General features: G+C 44.3%; 1 protein-coding gene across 2 annotated transcripts in view; it reads left to right on the plus strand.

The window, feature by feature from the left end:
- Abcc4 (ATP binding cassette subfamily C member 4) overlaps window positions 1-17,528 on the plus strand; it is a 188,251-nt gene that overhangs the window by 136,448 nt on the left and 34,275 nt on the right. For both annotated transcript variants that reach the window (XM_015484155.2, XM_048800747.1), the window contains 5 exons: window positions 3,308-3,427; window positions 4,482-4,592; window positions 5,485-5,585; window positions 6,497-6,688; window positions 14,023-14,178. In XM_015484155.2, the coding sequence (XP_015339641.1) occupies window positions 3,308-3,427; window positions 4,482-4,592; window positions 5,485-5,585; window positions 6,497-6,688; window positions 14,023-14,178 (680 nt within the window). The remainder of the gene's footprint in view (window positions 1-3,307; window positions 3,428-4,481; window positions 4,593-5,484; window positions 5,586-6,496; window positions 6,689-14,022; window positions 14,179-17,528) is intronic.

Genomic DNA, 17,528 nt, shown 5'->3' on the forward strand with positions numbered 1-17,528 from the left:
TTAAGCAGTCTTGAACACAATGGTTTATTTTTGAAAAAACGAATGTAGCAACGATCAGTCATAGAGAAGGGCAGAAAACCAGGATGGCACTTGGTTGCGTTTCTCTACAGAACTTTTTTCATTCGACAGTGCCTGGATTGTGACCCCATATCCAAGTGCCTGACTGTGAGGGTGCCATGATCCATTAGCTATGTCTGCCGTGGGCCTTGGCTAGCTGAGTGTTAATGTAAATGCCACATGCGTTCAGACCATACATCCTTGAGTCTGCTATTGTAAGGAATTCCCATCCAGATTTCCAGGGATATTGTTTAACCCAGGGTGCTTAATAGGAGGTACAGTAATGGGGAAGCCTATTGAATATTAGCTAAGTAAGAGTTAGGAGTTTTTTGGGGGGACTTGAGCAGTGGCTCATTAGCAGAGCGCCTGCCTATCATGTGCGAGGCACTGGGTTCAATTCTCAGCCCCACATATAAATAAATAAAATAAAAGTCCATTGACAACTAAAAATTATTAAAAAAAAAAATTAGGAGTTTTCTGACTGTGGGCTGCAGAGCCTAGAGAAAAATGCATCCAGTGATGCATGAGAATCTTGAACTCCAGCTCGTCTCCCTTTGGGATACTGTGGCTCAGATGAAAAGCACAGCCTTGGCAATAAGGCAGGTTCACTCTGGCTCCTAACTATATTACTCTGGTTAATTTATTTAATCTTGGGCCTTAATGGGCCTGAAGTCTGTTTTCCTTTTGTTAAAACAATAAAAACACCTGCCCTTTGGAGTTTTTCTGAGAATTCCCTGAGACAGTGCTTGGAAAGTGCCTGGTGGCTATACCAAAGGCCCTGGAATCCTGCACACACAGGATTAAAACCACAGTAGTAACCAGAAGGCCTCCCATAGCATTAATGATACCTGTGGCAACACTGGCAGGCCGGGATTTCCACCTGCATCTCTCTGCCCTGCTCTTCCCTTGGGTCCATCTGCAGGCCTTTAGGGGGTGCTCTCAGTTCTAGTGAATTGCATTACAGTCCTTCAGCTCACCCCACAGGCATCCCCCACAGCCCTGAGTCGAGTGTGGAAGAAACAGGATTATCTTTCAATGGTACAGATTTCTTCTGGACCTCAGTAACTCTTGGGGTAAGGTGAAGTACCCCAGTTGGCTTTGGGTTTCCTGGTGTTCAAGGCTGGGGTGACACCGGATTTCTAAAGTCAACCCTGCTCTCAAACCCAGCCAGAAGAGAACCAGTGGTGACTTTGATTTTCTGGTACGGGTAGCAGCTGAGAATGGCCAGGCTGAAGAACTGCCTGGGTGGCCACCATGTCTGCCTCAGCTGCATGCCTTTGATGAAACAGGGTTAAGACCCTGCCTCGTTCTAGAAATGAGAGCTCAGTAGACTAAGTCCTCGGGCTTTCTGAAGGCAGACCCTTAGCATGCTCTTGGTAGGGTAACGGGGCCTAGAACCCTCCTGAGCTGGTCATCTCTCAGAATACCCTGTGTGCAGGGTGACCAACCTCTGGGGGTTAGCAGGGCCATCTGTTGATGTCTTCAGAAAGACCATGCAGGGCTCCCAGCCTTATTTATTTGGATCATGAGCTTAGTCTTATGTTCATGTTACCATCTTAAAAGTGCAAGGTTAAAGGAAGCTAAAATGAATAGCAATTCACTGCTCAGTATGTCTGAGAATGAGAGAGAGCATGGATGTCAGAGTGAGAACACACACATGTAGGTGGACAGTCAGAACCACCACATTCGCCCAGGGCTCTGCCTAAATGACGTGCATTAGTAGATCATGTGTTGGTTGGTAAATCCATGTTCAGGAAAGCTTTTCTTTCTGAAAGCAGTATCTCAGGAGAGGGCTCCTAATAGTTAGTCTTCCCAGTCAGACATCCTTGTTGGGAAAGTCCCAGGGAGGAGCCGGCAGTCAACTGACCCCATGGTCACCAGTGACCACAGTGGCTCTTAGTTGGCCATCTGCTTCTTCCTTGCTCATGCAACTGTGGTATCTGACTGCTGGCTCTGTTCCTTGCCCTGGCACATGTGTGCCCAGTACCTCCTGATCTCGTGCTGTACCCGTGTGCACAGTGAGCATCTCCATGTAGAACTGCGTAGCCACATAGGCCATTGGATGCCCCAATGAGTAAGTTGGAGTTTTTCTCTTGATTTTTCTATTCCTAGTAATTTTATAAAACATATGCAGCCTCTTGTAAGATGAAATTACCTTTGCTTTTCCCAAACACTCCATGTTTTACCAGCAGGTCTTCTCTAGGCTATGGTCAGGTGACAGGGATTTGTCAGTATTTTCCATCATCCCAGATGATGGTAGAGGCCGTGTGCGGGGATCATGTGTTCCTGATGCATCCCGGTCCCAGTACAGCCTCCTGCACAATGCAGAGTGAAACTGTCAGGGAACCATTGCTGCCTGGTGACAGGCAACCCACACATCCCCCCATGCGCAGGGCTGGGCTCTGGTGGTCATGAGACAGCAAGCTCAAAACACATGACCCGTCATGGACATTGTGCTCTAAATCAAAACAGAGATACACAAAGGAGAATTCAACTTTTAAAATTCTGTTAAGATGATGAAGCCACTGGACTACAGACAGATTCCAGAAAGGCGAGGGCAGTGGCCCAGGTCACAGTGACCGTCACACACCAGGATGAATTTCTATCCCTCAGGCTTCTGGAGCTGAAGCCAAGGCCAGTCAATGATATCTCGACTGGGCAGGTCCTGTGGGCAAGTGCAGTGTGGCATCCAGATACGTAGTGACCACACAGAACTCATCTTGCACCAGTAGGCACAGAAAGATCTCCTCAGGATGCAGCCTATTCACTGGGTTCCTGTCCTGTGCCAGGTGCCATTCTAGTTACTGAGATACAGTGGCTATATCTTGGCTCTTTAAAATCTAAGGCGGGAAAAGACCTTATAGTTTAGTAGAGTGAGTGCTATAACATTTTTTTAAAATGCTAATGTCTCAAAAATGAGACCAAAGAGATACCCAGGAAGAATATGGAAGAAAGGATCTTGAAGGATGGGTTTGCAAAGAAAAAAAATAACCAGATTTGAATTTGGTCAAAGGTGAGTCAAACAGAGAGACCTTCATTTTCCCACCAACATAGTGAGGGATGATCTGACCAGGGGTTGAGGGTCAATGGGTAGGGTCCTCTCCAGGGTTCTGGGGACATTTCTTCTGGAAACTCAAAGCCCTGAGTATGCTGCTTGGTGGACACATGACCATAGAACAGAGAAGGCTATCTGGTTTGCCTGTGTCCAGTCTCTGAGTTCGCTCTGTTTTGTGTCTGTCTCTTTCTGCAGCACGGAGTCCAGTATTTTCCCACTTGTCATCTTCCCTCCAGGGGCTCTGGACCATCCGGGCATACAGAGCTGAAGAGAGGTGTCAGGAGCTATTTGATGCTCACCAGGACTTGCATTCAGGTCTGTGCACTTCTGGAAGTGGTTTCAATGGCTGGGACCACTGCTTCCTCAGCCTTGTTGGCCAGCACCTCTGCCTGTCTCTGAGCATAACCTTATATCCTGTCTTCCTCTTCTTTGCCCCTAGACTTTGGCTCCTCTCAGAATCTTTCCTGCTTTCCCTCTGCTGGCTTGCATGGTACTCTCTCTCTGGGCCCTTGGTCTCTGTCCCTTTGGGGCAGGAGTCATTAAACATTTTTGCAAAACACCATCTAGTAATAGCGTAGGCTCTGGGTGCCCTTTGTCCCTACTGAAGTTGCCCACCTTTGCTGCTGCAGCAGGAAATCAAGCAGACAGCAGATCAGCAAGAGGCCATGGCTGTGTTCCAATAAAATGTTCACTAGATCACGTGAGGAGCACTTCCTAGCCCATGGGGCAGCAGAATTGACTGCAGAAATCCATCTCCTGATTATCAGATCTGCCACCCACTTGACCAGTACTATTCTTTGTATCATTGAATTTTTTTTTTTTTATCCATTTAAAACCTTCAGAATTTCCTGTAAATCTATAAAATTCTGGCCCATCTTTCCGACCTTGATTGTATTTTCGTGATTAAATGGCACATGAGAAACCACACGCAGGTCCTTTGACAAACTGGTCATTCAGAGATAGCCCCTAAGCAGTGTGCCCTGTGGGCAGGGCTCTCTACTAAGTATGGAAGGTGCCAGATACAAAGTGAGAGCTGTACTCTGGAGAACCAGAAACCATCAACCACATGAGCTGGTGAACTTCACTTCATGGTTCAGCGTTGTGAAAAGGGCACCCGAGACCATTTTTGGGTGTCCTTTACTCCGATGGCACCGTTTCTCTGGGTTGCAGTGTTAGTGCCTCTTCCTGCATAGCTCCGTGTGTTGCGTGTGCATCGCTTCCAAGGCCCAGCTTTCTGGAATCCTCAGGTTTCTGGCATGTGTATCTGTGGGGTCCCACCTGGCACATGCATCTTCATGCCCCTCACATTCACTGTGGCTGATGTGGCTTTGTACTTGTTCATCTTGCTTGTCACGGTTCGCGCATCCAGAGGCTTGGTTCTTGTTTTTGACGACATCACGATGGTTCGCCGTGCGCCTGGATGCCATCTGTGCCATCTTTGTCATCGTGGTTGCCTTTGGGTCCCTGATTCTGGCAAAAAGTAAGTGCAGATGTGAATAACTATTTATGGTATGATTACAATTTATAGCTGTGTTTACAGTTATTAAATTAAACTCTTGCCACCTTGTCCAATGCCATATTCTCTTGGTTCTAATGAAATGTATGAAAGCTTTACAGCATGTCAGGATGGTTATGATTCTGCAATGTGACCCATTTAGAGGAGTCCCTGGGGTCTTGACGGGTCCCTTTTATCTTTCTTTGAATGGGTTGAGGGCTGTGCAAATGTCATTCTGCACATTCCCAGTCCTGTCTGTAGTTGTAAGGAGTGACCCAAGTTTGTTCTGAAGCATCTTGTCCAGCTTATGGCTTTAGGTCTTGCTTTTGGATGATCGGTGTAGTTGCCTGTGCTCTAGGTCGACAAAGATTCTCAGTAAGAAAGAGCATCATTGTCTCTGCCAGATGGGTACCAGATGAGCAGGTGTTGGCGTGTCTGGCATGAATTCGCCACCCCTGACTCTCCCATAGTAACACCACTGAATTTCAGTATTTAATAATAGAACCGGGAGAGCAGTAGTTTACTTTAAAAAAAAAAATTGTCCCCAGCTGTGGTCATGTTGGACGTAGAAAGCAGTATGACATAATGGGCTTTGAAACCACGGTGATGAGTATGTGAATAATGACGCTAGTCCTCACGCATATTTGTTTTTCAAATGTATATTGATCCTGTTGGGATTAATAAACTCATTTAATAATTCTTTCTAAAATTCCTCATGGGTTTTTAAAGGTGTATTATGGTCTCAACCAACAGCTAGTAGAAGCATCATGGTTACTATCGTTATCTGCAACTTGTTGGGTTCTCTTGGTAATGTGGCAGAAGGAGCCAGGTGTGGTTATAATGAGACTGATGTTATTCCCTCCTTCCTGTCACGTAGCTTTGGATGCTGGGCAGGTTGGCCTGGCCTTGTCCTACGCCCTCACGCTCATGGGGATGTTCCAGTGGTCTGTTAGACAAAGCGCCGAAGTGGAGAATATGGTAATGTTTATCTGAACGTTCTTGGCCTTTTCAAGTTTCCTTGCCATTAAATAGCATAAAAGCCATTCTTATGTAAAATATTAAAACTGTTATTTTTACATCGGAGCTAACAGAGTTTTTTCAGATCCTTCCTCCATCTGTTTAAAGTTAATGTAAAATAAAATATATACATCTTTTTCTCAGTCTCATGTATGCTATGTCAGCAGGTTTTATATTCATCACAAGCTGTCCTCAAATGCAATAAATGTCTCTGTAGGAGGGAAGTTCTGAAATCCTAGAGAGGATATAAGCTAATTTCTTAGGGGCCTGTTTATTTTTGTTTCTTAATGGGTGATTTCTCATTCTCTGTAAAAGAAAAATTTGGTATTTTGAGGTTGTTTATTTAATTAATAGGTCTCCCCACTCCCCACATCCAGTTCTAGCATTTCTTCTCTTAGGCAATGAGCAGAAGGCAGGAGGCCTTGGGGCCGCTAGTATTCCTTCCTGGTAGGGAACCAGGGTGGGGTTGTTTAGGAGGGCTCATTCCACCTGTAAGTGACTTCCTTTTCTACACAGTTCTACCTTCTCCTGCAAAGATAGACAATGAACATGGAATATTTCAGTTTTGCTCGAGAAGATTATTATGAAGAGTTTGGATGACTATCTGATTTAACTCATGTACAGCCAGTGGCCGTTGTGTAGCAAAAGACTGGGATCCCTACCAACCTTTTTAAAAATGCCTTTTATTTCGTCTGTGTTGAGGGAAGTAGCTGTAAGTGAAGGAAGGGGCCATGGTGAGGAACGAGACTGTGGATCCTTGTCAGTCTTGATGGGTATTAAGACGTGCATTCTCCTTGACCAGCGTGTGTAAATCACAAGCGTTCCCTCACAATCCCTGCACCTAACCCGTGTGGATGCCACGTCTCTTTCAGATGATCTCAGTGGAGCGGGTCATTGAATACACGGATCTAGAAAAAGAAGCGCCTTGGGAATACCAGAAGCGCCCACCACCCACCTGGCCCCAGGAAGGCGTGATCGTCTTCGACAACGTCAACTTCACCTACAGTCTAGACGGGCCTCTGGTATTAAAGCACCTGACGGCACTCATTACGTCGAGAGAAAAGGTTCGTTTAAACCATCTTTGTTAGCAAATCAGCTAAAGATTTAGTTCCATGTCTGCTTGTTGTCTTGCTCTAGACCTGTGAAGGACATTTGGTTCCTCTTGGAAAAAATTAGATCAGATATAAATAGATAAGTCTTCCTTGGAAACCAGCATTTCTTTCTTCCTGCGGTGAGCTGCCTCCTGGTGGTGTTGGGCCCTGAGCTGGCACTTCAGGGACTTGGGATACTATGTTTGACATCTGATTATTCCTGATTACACCTGGAAAGTCAACCTTGGCTCCTTGTCACCAGGGCTTCCGTGTCTAGTTCCCATCACTTCCTGCTCCTTGACCTGCTCGGGTACTTTCCTCCCTGTCACCGCAGCAGCTTCCGTCCAGCCCTTCCTTTGTTGTCCTTTGTCCCTTTTCTTTTCCTTCCTTTCCTTCATGCAACCTGTACTTTCCTTTGCTCCCTGGCCTCCCACCACACAGGGGTTCCCGGCCTGGAGGGCTGCTGTGACCCTCGCAGGCCCCAGACCCAGGCCTGCTCCTGCTGGAGCTGTGTGGCTACTTCTCAGCCACCGGAGAAAAACCCAGAAGCCACAACCCTGGGGCTCAGAAACCAGAGCCTCATGCTGGAGAGGCAGCAAAGGGCCCAGAGACTCAGAGTCAAAGAAGGGAAATCCCGGAGGTTCTGGGGACACTGCAGAGAGGTGTGTGGATTGGTTCTATCAGCAACTACACCTGCCACCAATGTCCTTTCATTCCCTTGTCAGGAACTAGGGCAGGCTCCTGCAAGGACTAGACCAGAGCAAAACAGGCAGTAGGGAGCTCTTTCCCCACCTGCCCCTCCTGCCTTGACTCCTACATGCAGACATCCCCACACTCTGAGTGTCCCCTGTTCTCCCAAAGGACCTGTCCTTCCGTCTCCCAGCATACCAGCTGCTATCTGGCTGCAGAAAGTCTCCTCATTTTCAGAGTCAGCTAAAACCTCTGCCTCTGAGAGTCTGTTCTTCCACATCATGTTCTAGGTACTTGAAGATGGCACTTGTGGTCCACCCATGTTCACAAAAAAGGGTGAGAGCAACCTGAGTGTCCATCAACTGGTGAATGGATATGCAAAATGTGATGTATGTGCACAGAGGGACAGCTTATTAAGATTAGGGAACATTCCTGTGTCCCATTAAATGGCATTCTGCAGGGCACGTGTTGGGTGCTGAGGAAAGCTGTCTGGGAGCATAATGTGCAGGTAGGAAGGACCCCTAGGACAAAACCCACTCACAAGGTGACCCTGTGAACAGCCCATTCCCTAGATGGGAGCATTAAGTACTTTTCCCCTTTTATAATACTAGGGCTTGCTTGAGCTCAGGGCTTTGCACATGCTAGGTAAGCACTCTACCACCGAGCTGCACCCCAGCCCCTGGAGTGTTAAATACTTTAGGAGCTGCTGCTTCTAAACTCTTTCCACCACAGGCCCATTTAATGGCCTAATCACAGGCATGATTTAATGAGTGATGCCCTTGTGACATGAAAGAATAAATGTACAACTTAGTGCCCAAAGGGTACCCAGGGAACAGCATCAGTAAGTCACTTGGCAAAAGCAAGCTCCTAATTATTTCCACGGCTTCCTTGTAGGTCCAAAGGCATTGAGGACGGCTGTGTAGGGAACATGAGCTACAGCTGTGATGAAAGCCAGTCTCTCAGTCCCGTTCCTGGCAGGACTGTAAGGATGTTTGCTTACTCGCACACGGTGCGTTTATCAGATCTGAATGTGGCAAACGTAATTTTCGTTGTTTGCATACGTCTTAAATTTCCCTCAAAGCCACAAAATAGGAATTACTGAAGAACCTCTCCTTTACAAGTTAGAAAACAATGCATATCCCCAGATTTGTATTCCTCGATCTTAAAACCCCCAAATTCTAGGATCACCCGAGATGCTAAAATGTTTGAGGGTAAATTAATTTTGAAGACCGAGTTGTAGTATCAACAATAACTTGACTTTCGGCGTGTGCCTTGGTCCACCCAGTCTCACCTTAGCTCCATCTGTGTCTTTAGAGTTTGCAGGCAGACAGTGTCATCATGGAATGCTTTCACTCTGTCTGTGTCCAGCTAGGTTTCAACTCTGCCACACCTGTGCCCAGCCCCTGGGACCGCAGGCCACCCCTTGGTGTTGGACTTGATTGACAGAGTCACCATTTCAGACAAGGACATGGGAATGTGCTAACACAGCAGAAATGGTGCTTTATTCCGTTTCAATGGTCTTCTCTGCCAAGATTCCTGGAAGTTATAGTAAATGGGAAAACATAATCGGTACTAAGCAGGTTTTTAATTCATGGAAGAAATAGCAAGTAAAAAATAAAGAACAAAAATGAGGTAAACACCACCTTCCTGGTTCGATTCTAAACACTGGCTGCATTTTTCATTTAGGTGATTTTGTGGTTGATTTGATCATTTGAGAGTACTGGGCCATTTTAAAGCATTTTCCAGCTCTAGAGGTAGATTGATTTGGGTTTGTTATTTTTTTCTTGCTCAGAGCTATTACTTGGATAATACATTTTTACAGATGTGTACTAGACCTTGCTATAATGTGCAAAAATATGAGTTTCCTACATTTTCTCCTTTTTTACATAATTTTTTCTCAGAGAGCCCGCCTCCCGGGAGCTCTGGGCTGCATTTCCCCTCTGCTCTCTGGCCCTGGCTGCTCCAGCAGCACCTGCATCTTCTAGGAACTTGTTAGCAACAAAATCACAAAGGTGACCCAGCTCTCTGTCAGAGTTGCCTTTGCAGGAGACTCTCCTGTGAAGTCCTCTGTCCCCCACAGCGGTTTTTTTGTGACCAATAACCCACGATTTCTAGGAAACTTCATCAGCATGAAGTTGAGCTCATGGATTGCCCCTTGGGACTAAACATGAGACTCTGGAGGGCCCTGGGCCACTTAATACCTTACAGGGTTTTTTTTTGTTTGTTTGTTTTTAAACTTTTCTATAGTATAAACCATAAGTTTACCTTATAGTTAATTCTGTATGATCCTAAGTTGATGTGTTTATTTGCATCTTTCCAGTAGAACCTGTCTTCTGTTGCAGACTATTTTCATCTGCTATTTAGCCATCCCTACATAGCTGTCTCTGTCTCTGCACCAGCCCAGGCACTTAAGTTCCTTTCATAACCTGATGTTATTAAAAAAGTCTCTCTGTCCCAGTAGAACACTAGATCTAATCTGTCCTTTTTCTTGGGTGACCCATGCCTGTCCCTGACTTGCAGGTTTCTTCTGTCACCAACTGTGATCTGCTCAGAGTGAACAAAATTCTTGTACAACCCCTGCATTACGCACTGGCATCTGCAGCATGCTCTCCAGGCCTAGCAACAGGGTCTCTATGGTGGCCACACCTTCCCCACTGTCTCCTTTACACATGGATCATGGGAATAAGTGACAGGGAGGCCCTCAACACAACGAGCAAGAGGCAAACAGAACTGGGTTCTAGTCCTGCTCCACCACTTACAGGTTCAATTATTTTAGACAGATTCTTTAACCTTCCATTTTTCTCTTTTGCAAAATGGAAGTAATAGGAGCTCACCTCAGGAAAACACCTGGCCCAGAGAGCCATGTGGTCAGTGCTTGATCAGCGATAGCCGTCATTCTACTGGGGTATAAGGTGAACTTAACCACTTACAATGCATGACTTGTCTGTCCTGTGGAAAGCAAGGGGCTGGCCATTTGCCATCCTGTTTATAGGACTCATTGGCCGTGTCCATCTTCTCTGACCAGCTGATCATTTACCTGAACAATGTGGTGATGATCCCCAACATTTCTCAAGCCTGAGTTAATCTCTCAACTCTGTGGGATTGCTACTTTTTGCAGGCCATCACAGGTAAACAAATGTATGAAGGTAAATCCAATATCGATTCTGCCCTCAGCACATATAGTCCAGTGGAAGAGGCAGAGTCCTGTATGAATGACGGCTCTATGAGATGGGAGGAGTCACAGAGTTTAATGGATGTTTAGGAAAGGGTAATATGACATCTGTTGGGGTGGGACATGTCCGCAGAAGGGACAGGTAGAGTTTTTATGGAATGAGCCATTTGAAATAAACTGGGGTGCCCATGGCTAGGATTTGAGCAGGTGGAAATGCTTGTGAAAGAATTTAGGTGGGGGCACCACCATGAGTCGAGCACAAGGCTATGATTCCACACAAATGAAGAATGAGGCTCCTGCAGGGTACACAGTGGAGGGAACTACTGGGTGTATAGCGCACATTTTCAGGTTCAGGCCTCAAGCACCCGGTTCCCCTAGGGAAGCTCTCACTTCACTGAGATGGGAAGGTTGCTTGGGAATGTGTGTAGAGGAAGTTTCCAATGAGGCTGAGGCTGAGAATTGAGTGCCCAGGATCCCAGCGAGAAGACCCCAGCAGGGGACTGGAAGCCAGCAGCTGTCCTGTGCTCCTAGCAAGATGTTAATGGGGAAAATGATGCCACTCAGGGAATCGAACTAAGGTCTATTAAAACAGAGTTACAAAACCCAGGTTGGTGAGTGAGCAGGGAGCCAGAGACAGTAGAGATTAGGATCCTCTTTCTGGAGGGTAGTTTGGCAGTGCTAAACAGCCTCCTTTGAAAGTGTTCGTACCTGTTGCTCAGAAGTCCCACGTCTAAGGAATTCATCTTCAGGAAATAATTAGTTATTTTCAAAGATTTAGCTTCAAGAATATTTAACATGAGGTTATTTATAATAGCAAAACATTGGATACAGCCTAAACATCTAGAGAGAGTAGATTTATTAAATAAATGATCATATATGCTTTAATATTATGTGCCTCTTAAATATTTTAAGGAAATAGTAAATGAAACAGGGAACAACAATATGTTTATATTAATCTCACTTTGTTTAAACGTGATTTTGTAACTTTAAGAACACACACACACGCACACAGTTGCATTCACACATGAAGAATGCTTCTGTCAGAGTCCTGGGCTCCGGGTAGTACTTTTCATATTCATTTGCACTGACTATAATTAGGAAAAGTTTGTTTTAATATTTAAAAGGCAATGCAGGGCTGAGGGGTAGCTTGCCTGACATGGGAGAGGCCCTGGGTTCCATCCCCAGCACTGTGGGTGGGAGGGTGGAGGGATTCCAGCAGCATTCCTGAGTGTAGGCAATGGCTAAGGGACTTTAACTGAAGGGTCAAATCAAGGCACAGATATTAACTCTTCAGGGCTTGATGCCAGGCTATCTTTGGAGGAAGTTGGAAGTAAGGTGGATACTTAGAACCCAAAACCTGGGAGAGTAGTCAGGAGATTGCAAAAGGGAGACTTGAAGCAGCGGCTCTTTTAACTGAGGCACTGGGTATTGATCATGCTGAGTTTGATGTATGCAGAAAAGTCCAAATACAGACATCTAACATGTTGATGCATTTGACAGAGACCAACCCTGGCCTGGCTGAGAAAGCACAAAGGAGCAGTTGCAAAGCAGTTAAATTAAAAGCATCTCAACATGTTCCTTTAGTGGGATGAACACATACTTACTGATGCTAGGGACATTCTCCTCCGGCATCCAGTCAGACCCTGTGAAAATCTTTCAGACTATACTTTTGATGACTTTGAATGGCAGAGAGAAATAGCTAGAGCTAAGTTTTCTTTGAGTTTACACAGATGGATCAGTTTCTCAGGGAGCTGATAGCTTCTGGGTATCCACAGTACTCTCCAATGTAGTATCTGCCTATGTCCTCATGTGTGCTGATTTACACAAGAGGACACCCAGAGAAGACAGAGGCAAACACAAACCACATGTGTATACCCTGGGGCATACATACATGCGTGCAGAAAGCAGCTGAGAAGTTAGTTCATCCATAACATATAAATTAGGATTTCACCAGCTGATGTAGTACCTGTTATCCTAGTTACTTAGGAGGCTGAGGTAGGGGGATCATAAGTTTGAAGCCAGTCTGGGCATTTTAGGGAGATGGTGTCTCAAAGTAAATAAGAGCTGGGATCGTAACTCAGTGGTAAAGTGTCCCTGGGTTCAATCCCCAGCACTCCTGCCCGCCAGTGCCAAATTTAGGATTTCCCATAAAGTAGGTAATGGCCCTCCAAAGCTTATTTTCATTAGATGAAGCCACTTTTCTGACATTTAATCTTGATAATTTTAAATGCCCTTGTTGATAAAGAGTAAGTTTTATTTGAATGAATTCAAATAAGATGATGTATAAAGTCCCCAGCACGTAATCAGCATGCAGGAAAGTTTAATTCCTCTCTGTTTGAAGCAGTTTATTTTAAATGTAATTAACTTACTTATTTTAAATGAATTAATTTACCAGTGATTGAAGACATGTCTTATTTTCTTCATTGATTCCAAATTTTTAAATAAGGATGATATCATTTTTTAGAAGCTCTCACCAAGGAATTTGCAGTTGAGCAACCTCATTGGTAAAAAGGCCATTTTTTTTGTTTACAGGTTCAAGCTAGTTATTACAGTACAGTTTGATTCCTGACCAGCTTTTTGCCTGTAGTATATTGATTCTTTGATCTTATTGTCCATGCACTTCATTTCTCTCTACTTTGGCTTTAATAAGAGGAATGATCACTTGAGATGACTCTTTTTCAAGGGGCAGTTATAAGTATTAATTGATTTGTAAAATGCTTTCTGAACTGCCCAGATGAAAGGTCCCATGTCAATAGCAAATATTGTTGGTGGTGTTGGTGTTGATCTCATTGTTGCTTGTTTTGGCTACTGGTTACATTCTGTTAAAACCCAAGACTAACAAACATTTTAAGACATTTTAAACAAATGTAACCAGATATTTAGCATCTGCATTGATTTAGGTTCTCTGCCAAAGAATAATTTGTCTTAAACGATAGGATTCTGGGAAAACTAATACTTGTTTATATATAATGCTTCTGACTGAAGTTGTTAACATCTCTGTGAAGTTATCCAAGAAATTCTCAAGATTCAAAATCTCTAGACCTTGGAATTAAAGCGTTCAAGAGCTGACTTTTCCACATGCCCTGGGTCTTCCCAGCCAGCAGACGGATGGCTGATTTTAACTCTTCTGTAGACCAATGGATCTCGTCCAGGGGCATTTGGGCCCCCAGGGGACATTTGTCAGTGTGTAATGTTTTGGGTTCTTACAATTGGGTGCTGCTGCTGGTACCCAGTAGGTTCAGACCAGGGGTACTGATGAGCATCCAGGGGTACTGTGTCCACCATGAAGATTTATCAATCCCAAAATGTGGACAGTGCCGAGGTCGAGAAGCTTTCAGGCGATGTTCTGTATAGAACTCTATAATTCACCTTCGGAAACCAGAGTGTTCTTCTAAGTGTGTTGCATATTATTAAATGTCCTCCCCCCTCCTGGATCTCTCTGTAGGTTGGAATTGTGGGAAGAACAGGAGCTGGGAAAAGTTCCCTCATCTCGGCCCTTTTTAGATTGTCAGAACCTGAAGGAAAAATTTGGATCGATAAGATCTTGACAACCGAAATTGGACTTCATGATTTAAGGAAGAAGATGTCCATCATACCTCAGGTATGCAAGTCAGAGCATTCTCACGCGTGCCTTCCAAAAGGGCGCCTGTGTTTAATTGCTTTTAATTTTATTGCTTTTTAAGAAATAGGATGAAAAGACTGGTTCTTTCCCTTAGTAGAGCATATTTTGAATAGGTATTTTCTTTTTGTGGTGGTGGTGTTGGGGATTGAACCCAGGGCCTTGTGTGTCCTAGGCAAGTACTCTACCAACTGAGCTATAGCCCCAGCCCTGAATAAGAATTTCCATCAGATATCAGAGTTGATCTGTTCATTTGTTGTTGTTGTTGTTTTCTTGTGTGTGTGTGTGTGTGTGTGTGTGTGTGTGTGTGTGTGTGTGTGTGTATGCGCATAGGGGTGATGGGGGGAGGGAGGAAGAGGGGAAAAACTGATTCAATAACACCTTACTCAGACAGATTCTGGATTCAGCTTCCGTAGGTGCTAGTTTTATCCACTGATAAGTACATAGTTCTGAGAACAGAATAGCAAATGGTCAGCTCGAGAGAGGTTCCTATATGGAAACATGGACTGTAAGTGTCTTAATGAGGGAATTTGCTGTAGGGAGTAAAGCTACCCTTTCAGGGGTGATTATCTCCATGGAGGACCCTGGTTAAACTCTGCAGCTGTGAGAGTCATATCTTACAGATGCTTTGCAGACACTTTTAGAATCTAGGCATTCATAAGTGGTTTTGATTGGGGAGGCAGTACAGAATCAGGAGGAAGGCTGGGCAAAGGAATTCCATCCCTCTGCACCTTCCTTTTCTTATCCTTACCAGGCAGCTACTGGCAGCACCTCTAAGAGCAGTCATGAAGGCTGTCAACGTGTATAGCGTGCCTCACGCCGACGCAGGGCCTCATCTGCCATGATGGCAGAGGGTTGAATTGCCATGTCTTCCTGGGCTCTGATTTTGTTTTATTTTCTTCTGCTTCTTAGTGGAAAACTTTCAGGGAGTGTTCTAGAGATTGGATTACATGCACAATAGAATCTCCTGTCACTGCTTTTTGTTCATCTATTCAACACAAATTCAGGAAGTATTTATTGAGTAATTACTGTCCTCTAGGTCAGTAGCCATGGGCACTATAGGGCCTGTCCCCACAGGCCAAGGGCAGCTTCATCCTGCCCTCCGCTTTGATGCTTACATGTGTTCAACTCCAGTATTGCTCTTTAGGGGTTCTAATTTGGGATTTTTTTTTCTGCAAGCATACCATTGTCAAGGGGAGCTGAGGTACCCACACACATGCACACTCATTCCTGAGATGAGAAATACAGAAACAAAAGAAAAAGAACCCAGCAAATATGCTTTCTGGATGTGTAGATAAAGAGCCTTTAAGTACTTGTTGATTAGGAAACAGAGAACCTGGGTCCCCAAGGGAGGGAGAATGTGGACTTACATCTCATGACAGAGCACGCTTATAACCTACCATCCACTTCTGAAATAATTGGAAATTACTTCCAGTAATTTGGAGATCAAGGTATCCACCTCAGAACCATGATGTGATACCACCTCTCAGTCTCCACTCTAAAATATACATATATCCATCACCATGTGTTGGTGAGGATATAGAGAAACGGGAACGCTGGGCACTGGGGTGGGAATGTAAAACGCTATAACCCCTGTGGAAAACAGCCCAAGTCTCCTTCCAGAATTACAAGTAAGAGTCACCAGATGGTCTAAGAATTGAAAGCAGGGTCTTCAGATGTTGGTATGGCTCTTTTCAGAGCAGCCTAGACTGGAAAAAACCCCAAGTGTCTGTCTACAGATAAATGGATTAAGAATGATTTATATGAACAATGGAAAACTGTTCAGCATTAAAAAAAAGAAGGCCACTTTGATTCATGCTACAACAAGGATACGTTTTGAAGACATTGTGCTGAGTGGGATGAGCCAGTCACAGAGTTCTGGATGGGTCTAGAGTACAAGGCTCTGTGAGCAGCTGGGTTCATGGAGACAGTAGAGTGGCAGTTGTTGGGGCTGAGGGAAGACAGGACATGGAGTTGTTTTAGTTTTGTAAGATGGAAAAAGTCCCATGAATGGATGGTGGTGACTTTTGTGTAATTGCACTTAATACCACAAAACTATATACTTTAAAAACGGTTAAGGTGTGTTTCATGTTTTGTGTCATTTCATGTTTTGTGTGTTTTTCCACAGATTTTTTTGAAAATAAGATAACCCTTTTGGAAAAAAAAAGATAATCCTTTCAGAAAAAAATGGAGGAAATTTTCTGGCACACAAGATTCCATCTAGAGATTTTAATCATGACTTCATGGTTACAGTAGAAAATCAAAATTTAAATTCCCAACTTATGTCTTTTGTTTTTACCCATCTCAGAAATGGGCCAAAGGAAATTTATTTAGCAGAGATGAGGGGTGTGTCTGCCAAGTCCTTTTATATCCTTGGATGAAAGGATCTAGAAACGTGCCCTACATTACTTTTAATGCTTCTTAATAAGAAATGGTTGTATGCTTGTGTACATAAAAGAACTCTAAATAAAGAAATAGCGTTAGATGATTCTTGGCTCTGCTGGGAATGTTTTGGAAGCACATCTGAGCAAAGACTAAATACACCTTGACATCACCAGGTCTTGGTTCTATTCCATAAGTTCCCACCCTCCTTTTGTGCAAATGTTCTGTGTGTCTATTCCAGAGAGAATACTTACAAAACAGTGCTACGCTTTGTATCCATGTAGATCATGATCACCAAGCATTGTAAACACGGATCCTTTATATTTTGCCTTTATCTTACTTTGTCTCCAAGGTGCAATGTTGGTTGATAGAAGAAACATAGTTGTAGTGAGTATGGCTTCCCAGGAAGCCATTTAGAGGGCAGCAAGGATCCACTGCTTCAGAGTGTGGACAAAGTATCTATAGGACCCACATTTTTATTCCTCTCTGCCTCCTACAGTGTGAGACCTGAATTAAGTCACTCAGCCTTAGTGTCCTTGTGAAGCTGTGTCTAGTAGTGACTATACCTAACAGATTCGACGTGAAGATTTGACTGCATGCAAAAAAATGTAGGTGGCCCAGTGAACAACTCTGGCCATTTAGGGATGATCACTACTTAATTAAAACTGGTAGAATATTCTGGAATGAGTTGGCTCCCTAATTTGTGTTTATGTTTTTATAGTCCTTGGTGATTTTCTTTAAACCAAATTATTTAAATGTAAATAGCAAAGCAGCAGAAAAACTTAGACAAGCACAGAAAAGAAAGTGTATATGTTAGATGGCCCTAGGATTAAGCCCGAGAGGGAAATCTATTGTTTTTCTCAAGAAGAACAAATGGTGAAGCCATCTCTTTGTTTTCTGGCTTCCTCCCACCCCACTTTTCTGATCACTGCTTTGTACCCCAGTCACCC

Source organism: Marmota marmota, unplaced genomic scaffold (assembly GCF_001458135.2).
Source record: "Marmota marmota marmota unplaced genomic scaffold, marMar, whole genome shotgun sequence".
NCBI lineage: Eukaryota > Metazoa > Chordata > Mammalia > Rodentia > Sciuridae > Marmota > Marmota marmota.